Here is a 22,179-nt window from a genome sequence, read left to right as displayed (position 1 = left end):
AGCTAGGATACCTGCACCGTCCTGATCGTTTAGGGCCCCCTCCCCTCTACCTGAGGAATGATGGCCAGGGAGGGCTCCTGCGGCATCCAGGGATCCGGTTTCTGGAGGTCCGGCGGTTTCGCCCGCCCCCCCGGGCGGATGGGGGAAAAAATCGAGGCCGCGGCTTCAGCCAGCGCTAGGCCGTGGCCAGAAGTCCCCGCCCCCGGCATCGCGTCACGGTGGCCCCGCCCCCTGTAGCCTGGGCGGGCGCCGTAGGAAATTTAGTCCCCGGCTTTAGGCCGGAACTAGGCCGCAAAGAAAAGACCGCCCCCAGGATCCTTCTTTTTCTTCCAGGGACCAACCTGCAGTACTGGCGCGCAGATTAAAGTAGCGACTCGCACGCTGAGGACACAGGGGACACAGGACTGGGGTAAGTGCTGCCCCCCAGCCCCACGGACAGGCCACGCTATCAGGAACAAAGAGCGCCCTCCCCTGGCTTTTTTTTTGTCAGCACGGAGACCTGACAGGTACAACATGTCAGAAAAATCTAAGACACATACATTCCTATACGCTGCATGCATCTCCTGTCAGTCAGCTTTTCCGCGGGCACAGACCAAACGGGTATGCGAAGCCTGTGAGTCCTAACGCGCTCGGGAGCCCTCCCCTGCGACCGAGCCCAGTGTAACAGGTTCCCCGGAATGGGCGTTATCACTGTCGCAATCTATGGCGTCACTTACGAGAGCAATCGAGTCCCTTCGAGCCCCAGATAGGGGCAGAGACAGTGGCTCCCCTGTCTTAGAGGGGTCCTCTACCTCACACGAGCCTCCGGTCTGCAGGGGCCGCTCTCACTCCAGGCAGACCCGGGGGAAACGAACCCACACGAAGTCTCCCGGTCCATCCGGTGCCTCGGCATCCGTGAGCTCTGCTTCTCGCTCCCCGTCGCCAGCAGTCGATAGCGAACAAGGCTCGGACTACGGACTTGGATATACCCCTTGACCTAGATACGCCAGGTGGTCAGGAAACGGTTGACAGCCTCTTAGAAGCCGTCAACCAGACTCTGGGGATTGAGGATGATTCCACTCTGGCTGCGGGCCATAAAGTGTCATTTAAGCGTGTCAAGCGTCCCCATAGAGTATTTTGCACTCACCCTGAATTTGAGGACATAGTGCAAAAACACAGAACGGCCGGACAGGTGGTTTTCGGGTCAGAGGGCCCTCGAGACAAAGTACCCTTTTCTCCCGGATCTCTGTAAAAAGTGGACAGAATCCCCAACGGTGGACCCACCGGTGTCGCGCTTCGCTACAAGAACTTTACTATCTGTGCCTAGTGGTTCTTCTATTAAAGATCCCACTGATCGTCTCATAGAGAACTTGGCTCGCTCAATGTTTGAGGCATCAGGATCAGCGCTTTCTCCCTCGTTCGCAGCAATGTGGGTAGCCAAGGCCATGATTTCTTGGTCAGAAACTTTGAATAGAGCCTTGCAGGACCGAGGCCTACCAGCGGAAGTATCAGAAATCCCCAATCAGATAGCCATGGCGGCGGACTATTTGATTAATGCATCTTTAGATGCGGCCAACTGCTCGGCACTTGCAGCCGCAAATGCAATCTCCATTAGGAGAGCGCTATGGTTAAGGACATGGTGGGCTGTCAGCCTCAAAAAAGGCCTTGACAGCTCTACCTTACCAGTGTGGCCGGCCTGTTCGGAGAGAGGCTAGATCAGCTCATCTCCGACTCCACAGGAGGCAAGAGCGGCTTTCTTCCTCAGCAAAAGGACAAGCCGCCGTTTCGTCACCAGTTGCAGGCGCGATTTCGGACCTTTCGCAACCCCGGGTGGATGACAGTGGCTAACTCCGCCACATCAGGGCGTCCCAACCACAATAGGGACCGGCAGGTCTCATATAGAGCCAACCCATTGGGGAGGATGCGTGCTAACCAGTCTAGGTCGAGAAGATCCAGGTCCCAAAGATCTTCAGCCAAATGACTCGGGGCATTTGTCAGGCGGCCCCAGCGGGGTAGGCGACCGCCTACTCCGGTTTCACCACGCCTGGCTCAATTTTACGCCCGACACATGGGTGAGAGAGCTGGTGTCCACAGGGTACAAGATAGAATTTGACAGGTACCCCCCAAGACGATTTTTTCTTTCCTGGCTTCCCAAAGTGGATACCCGGGCAAGGGCTCTACTAAAGGCCATTGATTCGCTCTCTCACAACGGAGTTATCATTCCAGTACCGGAAAACGAAAAGGCGCAGGGCTTCTATTCCAACCTGTTTGCAGTTCCCAAAAAGGACGGGACGGTCAGGCCCGTTTTGGATCTAAAGTTCCTGAACAGATTTATCAGGATCAGACATTTCCGGATGGAATCTCTCCGTTTAGTCATAGCGGCAAGGAGGCAGGGAGAGTAATTTGGCCTCTATCGATATCCAGGACGCCTATCTGCATATTCCCATTTTCCCTCCGCATCAAAGGTTTCTATGTTTCGTCATCAACGGTCTACATTTTCAGTTTGCAGCGCTGCCCTTCGGGCTAGCCACGGCTCCTAGAGTGTTCACAAAGGTCATGCCAGTCCCCATGGCCATCCTGCACTCCCGGGGCATAGTAGTATTCCCCTACTTAGACGACCTCTTGGTCAAAGCCCCTTCAAGGCAGGCATGCGAGGAAATTGTCAGCATTACGCTAGATACTCTTGCCCGCTTAGGGTGGTTGGTTCCAGCTCAGAGAATTTCCTTTTTAGGGATGACCTTCGACACTTGACGAGCGTTGGTAGGTCTCCCTCGAGACAAGGCCCTAGCCCTCCGGCAGGGGGTGCGAGTACTGCGCCAACCAGTCCCTCACACCATCCGTTTCGGCATGAGGATTCTGGGGAAAATGGTGGCAGCGATAGAAGCGATCCCGTTTGCTCAGTTTCATCTTCGTCCCCTTCAGCACGCCCTCTTGTCAGCCTGGGACAAGAACCCATTCACGCTCGATCATCGGTGCCGGTTGTCCTCTCAGGTCAGGCAGTCACTAGAGTGGTGGACATTCAGTTCCTCCCTGCTTCATGGGAAACCCTTCCCCCCAGATCAGTGGCTGATGGTCACAACCGACGCCAGCCTTTGCGGCTGGGGAACGGTTTTTCGCCACCACACGACCCAGGGACGGTGGTCACCGCAGGAGGCAGCCCTCCCGATCAACTTGTTGGAGATACGGGCGATCCGGCTGACTCTGCATCGATTCCATCACCTTCTAGCAGGCCGCCCTGTCCGGATTCAGTCGGACAACGCCATGGCGGTGGCTTACATAAATCACCAGGGGGGCACCCGCAGCAGGGAAACCATGCGCGAAGTAGGGCACGTGCTTCGCTGAGCCGAGAGGAACCGCTCTCTGATATCGGCGGTCCACATTCCGGGGGTAGAGAACTGGGCGGCAGACTTTCTCAGCCGGCAGGGGCTTGCGTCCGGAGAATGGTCACTTCACCCAGAGGTTTTTCAGCAGATTTGCCAACGGTGGGGAACTCCGGATGTGGATCTGATGGCGTCCAGGGTGAACGCCAAGGTGTCCATGTTCGTCGCGCGGTCCCGGGACCCGCAGGCAATCGCCGTGGATGCGCTGGTTCTGCCATGGAATCAGTTTCGCCTCCCATACCTGTTTCCCCCGCTGCCTCTGCTTCCGAGGGTCATCAAGAAAATCAAGGCAGAGGGGGTGCCAGTGATTCTGCTAGCCCCAGACTGGTCTTGTCGGGCGTGGTACGCAGATCTAGTGCAGCTGCTCGTCGGCGTACCATGGCGCCTGCCAGAGCGCCCAGATCTACTGTCTCAGGGGCCGATCTGCCACCCGAACTCAGGGGCCCTGTGTTTGACGGCTTGGCCGTTGAATCCTGGATCCTGACGCAGGCGGGGTTCGGGCGCAAGGTGGTTGCTACAATGGTTAGCGCCCGAAAGCCTACCTCGGCACGAGTTTACCACCACACCTGGAAGGTTTTCTTTGCATGGTGCCGGGGCAACGGTTGTTCGCCACTGAGATTCTCCATCCCTAATATCTTGGCTTTTCTCCAGTCTGGTTTAGACTCAGGCTTGGCTCCCAGTTCTCTCAGAAGACAGATATCTGCTTTATCCGTCCTCTTTCAGCGCAGGATTGCTACCAACTTGCAGGTTAAGACCTTCATCCAGGGGGTCTCCCACTTGGTACCTCCCTATAAGGCACCTATGGACGCCTGGGACCTTAACCTGGTCCTAAGTGTTCTGCAGGAACCTCCATTTGAGCCGCTGCAGGATGTCTCTTTGTCATACCTTTCCTGGAATGTGGTGTTTCTGGTAGCCATAACATCGATCAGGAGGGTCTCGGAGCTGGCAGCGTTATCTTGCCGAGCCCCATTCCTGACCTTTTACAAAGACAAGGTGGTTCTTAGACCAGCTCCTCCTTTTTTTTACCAAAGATCGTTTCATATTAATGAGGATATTGTCTTGCCCTCTTTCTGTCCAGCACCGTTGCACCGTGTGGAAAAGGCTCTTAATACGTTGGACCTGGTGAGAGCTCTCAGGAGGTACGTGTCGCGGACGGCACCCTTTCGTCAGTCAGACGCGCTGTTCATGCTCCGAGGGTCGCAGGAAGGGACACGCTGCCTCAAAATCGACCATAGCCAGATGGATTCATTTTGTTATTCAGGAATCCTACCGTGTCAGAGGCGCGCAGATTCCAGCAGGGATCTGAGCACACTCTACTCGGGCAGTGGGCACCTCTTGGGCACATCGACACCAGGCTTCGGCGGAACAGGTTTGCAAGGCAGCAACCTGGTCCAGCCTGCACACGTTTACTAAACATTACAATTTCCATACTCAGGCTTCGGCGGATGCGAGCCTGGGTAGAAGGATTCTCCAAGCAGCAGTGGCACACCTTTAGACAAGAGGTGCATGTAGCTTTGATCGGTGAGTCAACTTCCCACCCAGGGCCTGCTTTAGGACGTCCCACAGTACCTGTGTCTCCCAATGAGGCGAAGGAGAAACATGGATTTTTGTGATAACTCATCGTAAAATCCTTTTCTCCGAGACACTAACTGGGGGACACAGCACCCACCCTATTAGCCAAGTGGATTCTGTTTATTTAATTAATATGCTTTCTGTATGAAACTAGGGTGGCTATTTTCTAGACATGTTGTTACCTGTATTGAAGTTGATGTCTGATTTTTGTTTGATCTTCTACTGCTTTTGCACCAAACTGGTTTCCGCCCGCAATCGGGGCGAGGGTGTATACGGCGGAGGAGGAGCTAACCTCTTTTTTTTCACTTAGTGTCAGCCTCCAAGCGGCAGTAGCATACACCCACAGTACCTGTGTCCCCACAGTACCTGTGTCCCCCAATGAGCGTCTCGGAGAAAAGAATTTTACGGTGAGTTATCACAAAAATCCATGTTTTTAATACAAGTGCATAGAAAGGTTCTAGCAGAAATTTCTTGCCTGGAGATATTTTCTTTCTTGTTACGAGAAGTTATGCTGTGTTCCTGTGACAGCTGCTCTCTGACAGCTCAGTTTTATCACATGAACACTTTGTTATGAAACTTATCAGAATGCATTTTTCATTTTTCTAGTACACAGTATAAAGTGTATCTGTCTCTAGAAACATGTCTGCCAGACTGTGTTCGCAAAGCTTCCTTGCCATTCTCATTGCATTTTATACCTTCCATCTGCATCCCCAAAGAGTGTGACTTGGACACAAGCTCCAGTGAAGCAAAGTACAATGGGACAAACCAGTGAAGCAAAGTACAATAGGACAAACCATTCAGATTGACTTTGTGCTTTTTTTTTCTGGCAGTTTCTATTTTATAGAAGGACACAAGAACATAGCCTACTACAGCTCTGGCAAAAATTGAGACCACTGCAAAATTTTCAGTTTGTCTGATTTTTCTCTTTATATGTATATTTTTGAGTAAAATGTAAATTGCTCTTTTATTCTAAAACCTACTGACAACATGTCTTTGAATTTTCAAGCACTAAATTTTGTATTTATTTTCAGAAAATGAGAAATGGTCAAAAGAACAAAAAAATGCAGTGCTTGTAGACCTCAAATAATGCCAAGAAAACAAGTTCATAATCATTTAGAAACAACAATACTAATGTTTTAACTCCGGAAGAGTTCAGAAATCAATATTTTGTGGAATAACCATGATTTTTAATCACAGCTTTCATGCATCTTGGCATGCTTTTCACAAGTCTTTCACACTGCTTTTGGGTGACCTTATGCCACTCCTGGTACAAAAATGTAAGCAGTTCTTCTTTGTTTGATGTCTTGTGACTATCCATCTTCCTCTTGATTACATTCCAGACGTTTTCAGTGGGGTTCAGATATGGAGATTGGGCTGGCCATGACAGGGATTTGATGTGGTGGTCCTTCATCCACACATTGACCTAGCTGTGTGGCATGATGCATTGTCCTGCTGGAAAAAACAGTCCTCAGAGTTGGGGAACATTGCCTGAGCAGAAGAAATCAACTGGATAACCTTGTATGCGGCTTGATTCATACATCCTTCGCAAAGATTAACCTGCCCAATTCCAGCCTTGCTGAAGCATCCCCAGATCATCACCGATCCTGCACCAAATTTCACAGTGGGTGCAAGACACTGTGGCTTGTACGCCTCTTCAGGTCTCTGTCTAACCATTAAACAACCAGGTGTTGGGCAAAGCTGAAAATTAGACTCATCACAGAGATTACATTACTCCAGTCCTCTATGGTCCAATCCTTATGGTCTTTGGCAAACTTCAGCCTGGCTCTCCTTTGCTGCTCATTGATAAAATACTTTTTTCTAGCTTTACATGACTTGAGCCCTGCCTCTAGGAGCCTGTTACGAACTGTTCTTGCCGTGCACTTCACCCCAGCTGCCATTTGCCATTCCTTTTGTAGGTCACTTGATGTCATCCTGCAGTTGCTGAGTGACATTCGAATAAGATGACGGTCGTTTTCGCCCTCTGACGGTCTGTAGCTTTGTTGTCCCCAATGTCTGCTGCTTGACCTTGTTAGAAAACCAAACAGGATGGACGTGATAAAAAATACATATAAATTCCCTAAAATTCAATATAATCATAAATTCCAATAAAGAAGATATGTATAGGGTTATGTATAAAAATCTATGACCAACCAAAAAGATCGAGGAGTGGATACCACTCAAAATTAGATGAACCTAAAAACTGCGAGATGGTTTAAGAAAAAATTGGGAAATAAAATGCATCTATATGTAAATAAATAGATAAATATATAGACAGGGAAATTTGATTAAAAAATGCCTTTATTGGAAGTATTGGCCACAAAAAAGTGCTATAAAAAGATGCACCACACATAAGACATAAAAATACATAAAACACAGAAAAATAGATAAAATGTAAGTGGGACCAATATTAAAAAATCAATATTAAATCTAAGGTGCAAAAATATACTGATACAAGTAATCATTGAATTATTAAATAAATTGTATCACCTTAAATAAAAATACATGCTGTATAAAATATAAATTAACCCCAATAAAATTTATAATGTATACTGATGAGCCATAAAAAATATACTCTGTATACTCTGTATAAAAATGTAATCTGCACCTCAAAAACATCTCGAGAATTCGACCCTTTCTTACTTTCGACTCTGCAAAAACTCTTACCGTTTCTCTTATTTATTCTCGTCTGGACTATTGTAACTCTCTACTAATCGGTCACCCTCTTACCAAACTCTCCCCTCTCCAATCCGTCCTGAATGCTGCAGCTAGGATCATATTCCTCACCTATCGTTCTACCGATGCCTCTACCTTGTGCCAGTCCTTACAATGGTTACCCATCCACTCCAGAATTCAGTATAAACTTATTACCCTCACCCACAAAGCACTCTACGGCTCAGAACCACCCTACATCTCCCTCGTCTCAGCCTACCACCCTACCCGTGCCCTCCATTCTGCTAATGACCGGAGGTTAACATCCTCATTAATCAGAACCTCCCACTCCCTTCTCCAAGACTTTTTGCGTGCTGCGCCATTTCTTTGGAATGCATTACCCAGGTTAATACGATCAATCCCCACAGTTTTAAGCGTGCCCTAAAGACGCATTTGTTCAGACTGGCCTATAGCCTCAACGCATTAACCTAAATATCCCTGTGTGGCTCATTCAAAAATTTTTACCATAACCAGGTTCCTCGCATCATGTTCTCACATGCTTTATGCATTTAATAGCCCTCTGTTTCTGTACTGTTACATATTTAGACTGTTAACTGGTTCATGCAGCAACAGGAACACCCGATTCTTACACTATGGCTGGTCCAAACAATAAAAGCAATTGTTATCATCTACCTTTCGTGTCTTCCCTTTTTTCTTAAACTTGCGAGCAGGGCCCTCATTCCTCTTGGTATCTGTTTTGATCTATGTGTTTATTGCTATGCTATGCTGTAATGTCTATTATCTGTAGAAGTCCCCTCTATAATGTAAAGTGCTGCGGAATATGTTGGCGCTATAGAAATAAAATTATTATTATAAATAAATCTATGAAAATAGTGTATACATATATACAAATAAACAAATACAAAGAGTACAACAATTAATATAGATCGAAAAAGTGAATAATTAGGAATAAATATCAGTGACTTGACCCGGAAATAAATAATAATAATCCTATGTCACAGAATCTTCACCAAGTTAATATGGCCAAAGGGCATAAGGTTAGGAATAGCCAACATCAGTAAAAGATATCGGGATATATTTGGAAGTATGCAGCATGGAAGGGGTTACCTGAATGTAATAGTGGTCCCGGGAAAGGTGCGGATGCACGCCCCGACGCGCGTTTCGGTAGATTCCTTCGTCAGGAAGCACATTAAGTAGAATGAGGTATACTCTGGTTGGAATTCACCTGACACTGGAATGGAATGGCTGTCAGACATGTAGAGAAGCTGATTTTTATAAAACTCTGCAGTGGTCTCTTAATTTTTGCCAGAGCTATATATTATTGTGCCAGTTCCTGGCAGCAAGAGTCTATTTGAAATCTCTTTATCTCACTGTACTCCATGGCTCCGTCAGAGTTTCCATGTGAATCATGTCTTTCAGGGATTCATACAGAACACCTGAAGGAATGTGCAAAACACAATGTCACTGTCGGGGATGTCGTTCAAAGTGCCCCCTTAATTAGAGATTCATATAATGCATGGAACCGATAAAACTCAAACTCTGCTAGTTTGTCTTTTTTTATTTTGTCTTTTGATGATGATGTGGTCAGGGAACTGAACAAAATCACCACTTGAAAGAAGTGAAAACCTTTAGTAGTTATAGTAACACACACTTTCTTGTAACACAGCTTCATTTTGGGGTTGTGCAAACCTGTAAATTTTCCTGACTTTGGACACAAATTTGAAGCATATTTTCCTCCATGGTAAAATGCATTGACAGGAAGTTCATTAATTTGTGCTTATCAACACAATGTTTTGTTTGTTTTTTTTCTTGCCAGGCACATTTTAACTTGTTTTTCTCACCAGATAATGTTGATAACTAATCTTTGGAGTGGTTAGGCTTCTTTATCCTCAGTTTTTGTTAGCCCAGGCAGATTGTGAATATTTCTCTTTTATGTGGTGCAGCTGCTGCATTGTAATTTATAGGGTAACATTCATTTCTTTATCCAGAGTTACAACATATAGAAGGTCCCTGCTGGATTTTGGAAATGAAGTGCTATGTTTAGCGAGATTCTTGGCCAGCCAAAGTTTGAGGTTTTATAAGAGGCTGTATAGGTTACAGGAAATTTTATACCGCTGACGTGTAATGGGTCTAGAGCCCAGACCCTATATAACAAGACTTTTAAATCATGACATGTGGGTACAGACAGGAGAATATTTTATTGGTTTTCAATTTCCCAGAAATAACTGAATATTCATTAAAAGTATATTTCACGTTGAGAAGTGAACACTGTGTTATAAATCAGGTCTGCGTATAAGGTGACGCACACAGACTCACTATAATATATGTAAATCTGTACACAGTCTTTTACACCTGCCCACGGTCTATGTGTAATGTATAGACATAATAGCATGATGATTCTTTGGTCTTGCAAAGAAACATATTTCTCCTTGGGGCCCATTCAGACATCTGGGGTTTTTTTTCCATGCGAGAAACAGTCCTAGTTTCATCAGAGGTTTTGTTTAGAGTTTCCTCAGTTTTTCTTGGATGAGAAAAAAAATAAAAAGTTTCTCTACCTTCTATCTAGATGTCGGTGAAAATCAAACAGCAATCAGATGGCATCAGAGTGCTGTTCAATTTTAAATTACTTATTGTGTAAATCAGGGATTTGTGAGATGTTAATTTTTTTTTCTGTTACAACCCTTACTCATTTATTATTTTGTTTTATTTTATTAGTTACACATTGACCACTGGGGCTTTTTTAGACTCCTACTTCCTCTCCTTTCAGGATGAGTTTTCAGCAGGCTCCTTATTACCACAGGCAGGATTACAGTGACAGGTAACACATCTATTCACAGTTAATAACACAGGATCCACCAATCACAGTAGGGGAGGACACAGCGGTCCCTGCTCCTTATCCCTCTGTGACATTGCACATACTCATTAGATGCTTCAATGCAAAAGAGAGGGTCATTGTCTGTTCATTGCTACTAATGTACATGTGAAATTTCTGCCCTGGATATTTGCTTTGTGCAGCAATTTTCATTTAGCAGTCACACTGTAAAACACAATTGCCTATTCGACCATCAGTGTGTATCTGCTAGAGATAGAAATTCCCTTACAACATAGGTGGCAAAACTGGTATTTAAATGGGTTGTCCCACATTTATACATTACCTTTCTCTATTAAATCTTCTAAAACTGAACAATTTTTTAAACTAAATAATTTTTTTTAAAAATGTTCCTGTGTCTGTTTTTACACTATTACGAGCACATATTTGACTATCTGTAGTGGAAGTTTGGAGGGGGTCAAGAAGATTTAATGTGGCATTTCAGGTAACTAAATACCGTTGGAGAAAGCTTCATTCAGACATAGGATTTTCATGTACAAGTGCTTTCCATGGTTTTCATGAATAGGTACCCGTGCCTATGATGGTCTGTGGGGCCATTTACGTGTCCATGATATTTTGCTGTTTACGGAAAATTGCAGCGCTTTGTCTAATTTTGATCTGAGTATCAGATCAAAATCAGCAATGCAAGTCTATGGGACCGTGAAAAAAATTAAGACAACACTCTGATGCCATTCGAGTATGGTCCAATTTTCACGGACTGTCAGAGAAGAGAACGTCAAGAAACTTTTGTTTGAAAACTTAATGACACTCGCACAACACTCTGATCAAAGTCTGATCCCACAAAATCTGGCCATTTTTGTCGTAAGTGGGAAAATTGGATGTCTGAAAAAGACCTAGAAGAGCAATTAGTTGCTGGAAAGAATCTGTAAGACCTTGCTGCAGTGCGGTTCATCCATTATATATGTGCAAATAGCTTTATTGTAGCATTGTCTCTACTGGAACTGCTGCAGATCAGTGGTTTGTTCTTGACACATTTTGCCCTCACAGGAATTTTGCAGTTGTTTTCCTGTGGGATGAATGAGGGAAACATCTGCACTGCAGTTAAGGCCCATTAGGATTAGTGTTTCATCTCACACTTTTCCACTGCTCATAATTCCAGCAGCTAACACCCTTTCTGCCAGTGCAGTTCTCAGCACTTTATTGTGCTTGGGCACCAAGGCTTGTTAGCGGCATTTTATGTAGTATGGCATTTCCAACAACCTACCTGTGTATGCTGCCACCTTATCTCTTCTGTATTACCAGCATTCAGTGATTACCTTTGATAAGTTGACAATTTTATGATCTCACCATTTCAGGATTTACTGTTCCATTCTTATGATCTTCAATCGTTGTATTTTTCAGGTGGCCTCCTTTTTACTGCTGGGCATTATGAGTATGATGCTGCCACAGTGCCAAGTGTTCGAAAGCGTGATTGTTGTGTGCCTTTTCCTTGGCTTGTGCGATGGCTTTCTTATCAGTATGATGAGCCCTATTGCTTTTGAGTTGGTGGGCCCAATGCAAGCGTCACAAGCTATTGGTTACGTCCTGGGACTGATGTCCATTCCAATGACCGCTGGACCTCCTTTAGCAGGTTTGTTTTAAGCATTGATTGGTAAATCTCAAATATAAACTTAGCAAATTAATTTTCCATGTCTTTTAAATGTTGATATTCATATACAATAAAGTCAAAAGGGTTATCACAGCGAGTACACATCTGCTGAACACATTAGATGAAAGTCTGCATAGCCCGTGTCTGGTGTCAGGCATCGGTTTATCTCCCCCCCAATATTAAAATAATTCCACTAGTTCAATTAGTAAAGTCATCCATCCTGAAAGGTTCCTTTTATTGATGTAAGTTTTAGATTCCATGAAGAAATAAAACCAATTTGCTTGAAAGGGTTCTAAATAGTTGTACAAATGTCCAAAACGGCTACATTTAAAGGGAGTCTGTCACCCCAAGACTTGAATTAAACTACTCATACAGTGATCCTATAGGCATCCAGTCATTGCACACCTTGTAGCGAACAGCCGCTGTAGACAGGATAGAGGAGTAAAGGTACTGTCACACTTAGCGATGTACCAGCGATCCCGACCAGCGATAGGACGCGGTCAGGATCGCTGGTACATCGCTAAGTGGTCGCTAGTGAGCTGCCACACAGGCAGATCTCACCAGCGACATCGCAGGGGACGGGGGTCGCTACTTACCTGTCAGACTAGGCGATCTTACGTCCTCCCGTCCACACTCGTCGCTCGTCTCTCCACAGGAAGCTGACGACGAGAAGCGGTCCTGGACGTTCAGCGATAAGAGACGGTTGTAGGTAAGTATCACACACAGCGATATCGCTAGCAATATCGCTATAACGTCAGAAGTTATAGCGATATTGCTAGCGATATCGCTTAGTGTGACAGGCCCTTAAGAGTATGCTTGCACTGACACTGTGTGCACACCTGTAGAGTCAGTGCACAGCAGGGGATTCAAATCGGGCAACGATAACTCTGGACAAGTGAATGCTGTCAATCAATTGAAAGGGAGGTGCGCGGTATGTTGATTGAGGTACCCGGTTTTGTGTAACAAGTGATAGTGCATCGAGGAGCTTTTATTTCTATACGAAATTAAAGTTTTTTTCTAAGAATAAAGAGGAAAATCTATATTGCAGGTGTGATTTTCATTATTGGGCTTAAGTCCCATATAGGACTGTGTAAGTAGTTTTAATTGAGTTTAGGGGTTGTCAGAATCCCCTTAAAGAGGATCTCACCAAATCTTCATGTTGAACAGGAAACTTGATATAATAATGCAGAGCAGAATAAAACTTTTTTAACTTATTTCACATTTCCATTACGGAGATATTGGCTATGAAAGGTGCAATTTACAAACTAACTTTTGTTACGTCCTAGTGGGTGTTATCAGAGAGTTTTCACTGGGGGCGTGTACTTCTTCATCTTGTATGATGCTGACCAATCATAAGCAGGCAAGCAACACAACAGAAAAAGAATATGCACTCACCATAGCTTACAGCAGGTTTGACAGTGTGTCAGGTGTATAATGATGGCATGATCTCCTGGTCGAACCTCCTGCATGATTACAAAGCACTGAAGTAGAGCAGAGATGACTGTAGGGAGGATGAGCAATGCAACTGAGTTTAGCTGTGTGACATTATATACCCTTGTATCAGCTCTCTTCCTCTTATAGCACCATCATCTCTGCTGTACTATCGTCCCCGAGATGTGTCAGTAATCACACTTATGTCTGTTGTGTTCAGGACAATTTTAATCCCTCTGCAGTGAGATTAGAGGCGGATGTCATTATATCTCATATAGGATTATGCCATAACAGTGTGTTCCTGTGTGAGAAGTAATGACAACCCTGATCTTATTGCAGAGCGAGCTTGAGCAAAGCAGACATAAGTATGATTACATCTCACATACTGAGAATTCTGCTGTTATCTATGATGGGTCGTTTTCTTTTTCTGCTGTGTTGCTGCCTGTTTATGATTGGTCAGCGTCATACAGAGTACAGACTCTCAGTGAAAGCTCTCTGATAACACCCACTTAGACTTAACCAAAATTAACTCATTACGTGTCGAATGCTTTGATTGCTAATAGACGCAACATTTTAAAAAAAATGTCTTCTCTGCAGCCATTATTGCTTAGTCCAGTTCCTCTTGATTCCAAATTTTGTTAAGGGTCTCCTTAAATGCAATGTAATTAGCACACTAGTGCTGATGTCCTCAATTACAAAGTGCAGCCCCCTGTTAGTATGGCGCTCTGGAATAAGGCCTTGGATACAGCTACATGTAACCAGACCCCGCCATTCGTGGCATTAGTTGAATACCACTGTATACAGCACTGCATATGATCTAGTTTCTAGTGCCGGGTCATCTGAGACTGCTGATGGCGGGGTCTGATCACATGAGCCTCATCAGCCTCCATGTTATGCACCATGCCGTGGAGGGAGCGGCAATTTTTAAGTGTGGACATTGGCAATGCAGTGATAATTTCATTATATTAGTAACTGGATTAAGTGGATGTATCCTGGACATGTGTAAGAATAACTGGAAAATGGCCAAACTCTTTAACGTTCTGTTGTCCAACAAAACTAGAGAACTTGTATGTTTATGTAAATGGAAACACAAATATGACCTTTTGTCTCTTGTCACAGGACTGCTGCGGGATCATTTTGGTAATTATAACCTGGCATTTTACCTGGCTGGCATTCCCCCTCTGATCGGAGCTCTGGTCCTGCTGTCTGTTCCCCTGCTCCATGAGCGAGACCTGAAGAAAGCTGAACAGGTTGAGGCAGGGAAGGAGAAGACACAGGATGGCGTGGTGAACGGAGAACTTCTTCCTGGAAGCCCTGTGACTGACGCTTGTGTTTAATCAGCTTCTAAGAATCCAACGTCCACAGGGCATGATGCCAACCTCATGGCAATTCTGGGTAGAAACATATTTTAGTTGTTCTGAGTTGCTGTTTAACTGGAAGAGTCTCAGAATCGAGCCTTATATTGTTAGGGAGCCATATAATTGATATGATTTTTATACAAGGCTCATTAGTGATATGATTTTATCTTTGTACAAAACACATACATGAGGGAGGGGTCCTGGCTGTGCTGATTTTAGACTCACAGGATTAACTGAGGTGACCCTTTATGAAGGTATATGTTCTGTGTCAGCCCTCCGTGTTCTTTAGTGTGAAAGAGACCTGATCGTGCTGCGTGGTGTGCGTCCTTCACAGGCATCTTTTCATTGAATGTTCAGTTGTCTTATGCATTTTACATTGCTTGCTCATCATTGAGATAACACATTTTAGAGGACCGGCGACACAAAACTTACAAGTTTCTGCACTTTGAAGTGTAATGTTAAGATTTTCAATGTGCGATTTTGTTAATTGGCCTCTTCCCGTCTTGTAATTTAGAGAAGGAATAGATTTTTCGCGGTTTTATCGGGGCTGGTTACCCCACATGGTTTTAAATGAAGCATTCGGGTAAAACACAAGAAAAACTAAAGAAATCTGTGTCGCAAAATGTCAGAGGAAAAACAATGTCTCTGACTGAGCTCAGACATTTCCATGGTATCTGCTCATGTAGCATCTTCTCTTGCGTAAGATCAGCAGTCTCATCACGCCATGTAAGCTTATACTCTCTGGTCATTTTTCTGTTGTGCCCATCATTCAAGGATGAACATAACACAGAGGTAACCCATGCACCTTATGTCGAAAGAAGGGCAGCCATAGCTCCAACTTGTCTACCTACATGGAAGTGGAAAATGAGGGAACACTGTAGATGGGTCATGCTGCACTTTTGACAAGTAGGAAAAGGATATGAGGGTTAGGGGGGCAATGGCCTTATACGGTTCTGTCCCTGAATAGTAGGGTGCGATAGCATGATCTAGCATGCAATGTTTTGTATTGCAGTGGAAAGCTTGGATTTTATCAGTAACCAGTGTGCTTGAGCCTAAAGGCAATATAATGTAATGAATGAATTCAATGAATTGAATAGATTAAAAAGGTTTTTCCAGGATTACAAAAATGTAAAATAGCGCCACACATGTCCATATATTATAAGTGGTAGTGCAGCTTAGCCCCATTCAATGTAATATAGCTGTGCTGCAATACCAGACAGAACCAAAGGGCAATGGAGGCACTGTGTCTGAAAAAAAGCTGCCATGTTAGTCTAATCTTAACATGTAGGATTGGACAGGGCCTTAGGATGCCATAACCGATAGGCTTGCCGAATCAAGGAGTGTAAATCTAATGATGCTATGGCCCATTTGTAAAATTAAGCAGCGTTTTCCAAATATTACCTTGACCATAAATACTTAATACTAAAAGGACTTATTCCATAAAACGGGAGGTTGGATTGGCATTTGTCCGTGTTTAGTAGATTTTGGAATGACGATGTCATGTGTCACTTAAAGATGCTGTGCATCTACGTCTCTGAAGATAATCCCGCGGTGCAAGAAGTCAAAGTAATGGGGGTCATAGACCACTTAACTATTCGGATCTATAGGAGATAGTGATCTAAGTTTGTAGGACAAGGAACCAATATTGCACGTGTTCTGATGCTGCAAGGACTGAAATATAGGTATTCAGTAAGAACATGTGGGCAGAGGGATGTGATGGCCACTGTGAGTAGTAAATGTCTCCATGCCTCTGGCATCTTCACTCCTGCCTTGTGCTGCTGGGTGAACAGATATTCTTGCCTGAACTGGTTGGAGATTTCCAATAAAGTTGGGCTTCCTTCTCTAGAAGACCAGCCCTGTGGTATGAGCTGTAAGCAGACCTGACTTAATACGTGACCCTGCCAATGCTCCGTCACTCATCTGCACATAGTCTGTAGGGTCGTACCATTCATTCTTTTGACTGGCTGGTTGTGTGATAACAGAAGCTTTGTCTTTTATTTTTTGCACAAAATCCAACACTATTGTACTACTAAGGTATGTGAGAGTGTGTGTCTCCTGTAGGTTAATACAATGTTTTAGTGTGTAACGTCCTTGCAGTTGTTTGTCTGAGGCTTCGCTCTATTAGTCTGAAAAAGGTATAATTTGTCAGGTCAGAGTAGTGACAATAATGTCTAATTAATTGCACTGTATTTAGCTGCAAATGTAATCCCCAATTAGAAAGATAAGGCTGTGGATGTCATTTGCTGCTGCACAATGGAAGCAGCCTAAATGAATTGTCACGAGACGAGAACTGGGTCCTGTTCACATCATACAGTGCCTTGCCTTCGCCATAGAGAACGCGCAGCCACCGCTTCATTTCAAGCAGCCGTTTCCATGCTCCGTTCTCAGGATTGGTGGGAGTCTTCACATTTGGACCCCCACCAATCTATAATAATTTATCGCCCCTTCCTTGGATAGGTAATAACTTTTAATACATTTTTAAATGCATTTTGGCCAAAAGGAATGAATTCCAAAATGCAAACGAAAGTCTTATACTTCTTTCTCTTTTTGTGGATCAAATCACTTTTTACGTTCAAAGAAAATTTGTGATCGTGGACTATGTGAACACGGCCTTCAAGAGTAAGGTTTAATATGGCTGCGTTTTTAGGGCCTTTTTTACAAGCCCACTTAATGTGCCTACCCGTGGTTCTACCAAACCAAGGGTTACAGCTGTAAAAGAGAGGCTCAATGTCAACTGTATCAAGCCAACCTAAACTGAAAAAAGCCCCAGTTCACACTTTAAATTTTGATTTAGGTTTTCATGTATTTTCTAGCAATAATTCTGGATAAAAATTAAGCTTAAATTCTGCTCCTAAATCCTTCTTTTCGACCGACGTTCTCAAACATGTGGCTCGTGAACTGTAGGAAAACTACCAATCCCGGTGTGATATGACAACCTCTGGCTGTCTAGGCATGCTGGGAGATGTCTTAGCATTGGGACAGCTGCAGGTTGGAGACTATTGCTTTAGAGTCTGCTCTTCAAATGCATGAGCTATATATATATACATTATATGCTAAAAAGCTGCAGTCTGTGAACTGTTACATTGAGGTTTGTCAAGTGGGTCAAAACTAAGTTCTCACCAAATATGTTTATATCTGTGACTGACAAGTTAGATTAGGTTCTGTGGTTTGATTGGTTCCTCACTGAATAGTACCATTTACAGATAAAATATGGGCTTTTCCAAATGCTTGGAGAATCTTTCTGAGAGTGGGCGTCCATCGGGATCAAACTGGGAGCTCTTGTCTTAAGAGCCGACCTGGAGTTTTTCATCAAGAGGATCAGCACTGCATTGCATGGCTCCTGCGGAAACGAAGGGAAGGTTCATTCTCTTTTCTTTGTGAAGAAATGTATGTCCTGATGTAAATAAGTAGTGTTTTTCCTGCAATATATAGAAGCTGCTCATCATATCTAAGAAGCAATGACAATCATTCATAGGCGGAAACCTTGCCTTAGAGGAGATAGGAGAATCGCTAGAGTATCAACCAAGGAGACGTGAACGCACATTAGCTTTACTATTTAATGGACTCTCGTGAAGCTGTGGATATTTTTTATTTGATTTGTGTAAAGCGTGTAATCCAATTTCATAATGCTGACAATATTTTGTAGTGCATGTCTTCTTGCTGTAAGCCTTTTGTGCATTTTATATGTTGTTACTTGGCTGGCCTGCAGTACTCACTGTGAAATCCGTGTGGTTAATTCTTGTGGAACCATGGACAAGACTCATCTCTACTCAATGTCATCGACTGATATTGGGGTCAAATAGCTTGGTAGGTTCACTAAACGTACTATTCCCCTGCTGTTACAGACTTTTCTGACATTATTTTACTCTTAAGTTCAAGACCACAGAAATTCTCTTATGTCCTGCTATAAACTTTCCCCAGTTACAAAAAGTTTTCCTCAAATGAAAATGACTTGTCTTTGTATGCATACACCAGTGGTAGATCCATGTGTGAAGTCTGACAGATCTCACAAATCCATGCATTGGATGCGACAAATAGATTACAGGAGGATATATTAAGATGTTGCTGCCCTGAAATTAGGCTACAATCACACATCCATGTCAATTTTTACATCCATACTGCGTCGGTTTTCTTTCTCGTCAGTTTTTAAAAACTGAAGCCGGTAGACTGCCTGAACTTTTATATAGCCAGTGACTCAACATTGGATCAGTGAAAAGCAAATGATACACTGAAGTACAATGTCTGTCTTCAGTGTTTTATACAGATCCCCATAGACTTTAATTCCCTACTGTACGTTGCAAAACCGATGCGACTAGGACATTCTCAGTCACATGGATCAGTTTTTGAAATGGATGTTTGTATGGATCATTGAAATTCTTTAGGTTTGTGTAGTGTTAGGTGGGGAAAAAAACCTGACAACACACAAAACATGTCACATGCATGTGTGTTTGTAGCCTTGGGGCCCAAATTTATTTGTAATAAGTTGCATTTATGTCGGGCCATTCAGCACAGAAGTTCTGACCACTCAGAGCAGGGTTTACGCTCACACAAAGAGGTCTACAACATAAGGTCACATTCACACGTTCAGTATTTGGTCAGTATTTTACCTCGTTATTTGTAAGCCCAAACCAGAAGTGGAACAATCAGAGGAAAAGTGTAATAGAAACATTTGCACCTCTTCTGCATGTTTTACCCACTCCTGGTTTTGGCTTACAAATACTTAGGCAAAAAACTGAACAAATACTGTGGGTCTTTTGGCTAACTTTTGCTCTGGAATAAACAGAGGAATCTACATGTCATCCAGATCTTGAAGTGAATCTATCAGCACGTTTTTGCTATGTAATCTGAGATTAGCCTGATGTAGGGGCATAGGCTCTGATTCGAGCAATTTCACTTGCTTGCCATTTTTATACAGTCACTCTTATCTCCTGCCTCCTGTAAATCTTGAAATTCTCTGAATGCTGAACCCTGTATAACCCCGCTCCACCACTGATTGGCAGCTTTCTGTGTTCACTGTACATAGACAGCAGCCAATCAGTGGTGGAGGCAGGTTATTTTTGAAAGAACTTGCCATGTTGATGAGGAGTCATGAAACAACTAGTCTTGTAGTGATAATCTTCTGACAAAACGGGGATTTTATTGAAACGCTATCACATAGTTTTAGTGACACATCACTGTAATCAGACTAAAAGCAGCACTCTGTTGCGCCACAGCATGCAAACATGAAATATGAAAATTGAATTGCTTTACTGCACTAGAAATATGAAAAATTGAGAATGCTTAGCGCATAAATTGGCCAATTCATGTGTACCTAGCAGCCACGATAAGGTGATTCTTGTTGACAGGACCTAATTCCAATCCTCTCTTAGACTGATTGGACATGAGTTGGCTACTCTAGGTAAGCACCTGTCCAGACCAAATTTATGTTTGGATGTGACGGTCAGGTTTTTTTTATATTTTTTTTTATGTCACTGTAATCAGAGTCTCTGCCCCAATATCATGCTGCTCTGAGATTACATAACAAAAACCTGCTGACTATTTCCATTTAAGTACTCTCGACCGTTCTTAAGGTCTCATGTACACAAATTCCCTATAGGTCCACATTATGTAAACATAAGTTCTCTATGTGCCACTGTCGCCATATTCTCCCCTTAAAGCAATGTGAATAAGCCTCCTTTACAAAACTGGAGGCACATGGGGGTATGGTAATGGCCCATAGATTCTTAAATAGCATTTTAACACATCTTTAATATGTCTGTGCGCAACAATGGTGCACATGTCATTAAAGGGATTGTCTGAAATTAGAAAGGTTCTGCTGCTCACCACTTATTGATCAAGAACATTTCCAACCCAAAGATATTATTATTATTATTTATTTATATAGCACCATTGATTCCATGGTGCTATACATGAGAAGGGGTTACATACAATATATCCTATAGAGTAATGTAAAATGTAGACGAAAACCCCAAGTACATGTGGTAGCACAACTTAAATAACTGGAAATATGCTCCGATTGCAATCTAAAGCATCTTCTTGTATCCTCCTGTGAGAGCGAGTGCCTTTCCACTATCCTGTCTGCTATACTAAGTGCTGCTTGCTGGATTTTCAACCAAAATTACCAATTTGACTATATCAATAATGAAAAGTGCCATTTACCTTTTGAAACAATCTTATTTCTCAAGATTGTGTTTTTATACTAAGTTTTTCAGTAATGTGAAGTGTTGTCGAATTTTGACACCATGCCTTAAATATACCTCTCGTAGATGCCAGTAATGTGCACGTGCCGGGCACCGATCTGCCCCTGCTTTTAATTTAGTACGAAATGATGTATTCAAAATCCATTTGTCATTTTTAGCTTTCAATGTTGCAATTTTGCTACCACTTTCCCGGCCTTTTGTTCCCGAGTTTCCCCCACGACCTCTGCCAACATGCAGTACACCTCAACTGAGAATTGCGAAGAATTTGCTGCTTTAATTTGCTTTATTGTAACTGTCCTAATAGAAACCAAATGGGGAATAAAGATGAGTTCATCCCCAAAGGATTAACAATTTTCTATAAAAGAAATGTCCTTGTTATAATTCTTTATAGAATTGGATTCACTTGTATTGAAGCATGTGGGCGTGAAGGCTCATACTGACTTTTCTTTTTTTTTTTTTTTCTCTTAATTTTGCTTTGTTTTTCGATATTTGTAAAATATTTTCTATATACACTGTACAAGATGAGAAATGATAATTTACTGAACATTAGCAGTAATATTTATAACAAAGAACAATACAATAAAATCGTGTTAACCTGAGAAGTCCTGTTTTATTCATTCTACAACATTACACGGACAATTATCTAGAACTAGCTAAAGAGCCCGGCGCTTCCCGTCATAGTAACTAACTACGGTTAGTTATAACAAATTATAATGATTATATCTATATATATAAATCTGAGTGTAGAGCCTCACCCATTCCGCATAGCCACATGCACTATAATATCCCACATCATCCCGTCAGCCAGAGCCACTGGACTACTACCCCTAATATCCCACATCAGCCAGAGCCACCGGAGAACTGCCACTAATATCCCACATCATCCCGTCAGCCAGAGCTACCGGACTACTACCCATAATATCCCACATCATCCCATCAGCCAGATCCACCGGACAACTACCACTAATATCCCACATCATCCCGTCAGCCTGGAGTCAGAACCAGAGCGCTGAGTGGAACGGTCCTAACTTTTATACTGGGGATCCCTTCAAGGCTACTTTCACACATCAGTTTTTAAGCATCAGGCACGATGCGGCGAAAAATGTAAAAG

The 22,179-nt window shown here is 43.4% G+C and overlaps 1 protein-coding gene across 1 annotated transcript in view; it reads left to right on the top strand.

Moving 5' to 3' along the window:
• Positions 1–21,670, top strand: part of SLC16A2 (solute carrier family 16 member 2) — a 214,825-nt gene extending 193,155 nt beyond the window's left edge. The window contains exons 5-6 of the mRNA XM_073556213.1: positions 11,833–12,061; positions 14,630–21,670. Coding sequence (XP_073412314.1) covers positions 11,833–12,061; positions 14,630–14,847 — 447 coding nt within the window. The 3' untranslated portion in view covers positions 14,848–21,670. The remainder of the gene's footprint in view (positions 1–11,832; positions 12,062–14,629) is intronic.
• The last annotated feature ends 509 nt before the right edge of the window (positions 21,671–22,179 follow it).

Source organism: Dendrobates tinctorius, unplaced genomic scaffold (assembly GCF_039654945.1).
Source record: "Dendrobates tinctorius isolate UK_male_01 unplaced genomic scaffold, ASM3965494v1 ptg000231l, whole genome shotgun sequence".
Lineage (NCBI taxonomy): Eukaryota > Metazoa > Chordata > Amphibia > Anura > Dendrobatidae > Dendrobates > Dendrobates tinctorius.
The sequence above is the reverse complement of the archived record's forward strand: the minus strand, read 5'-3'. Positions and strand labels throughout refer to the sequence as shown.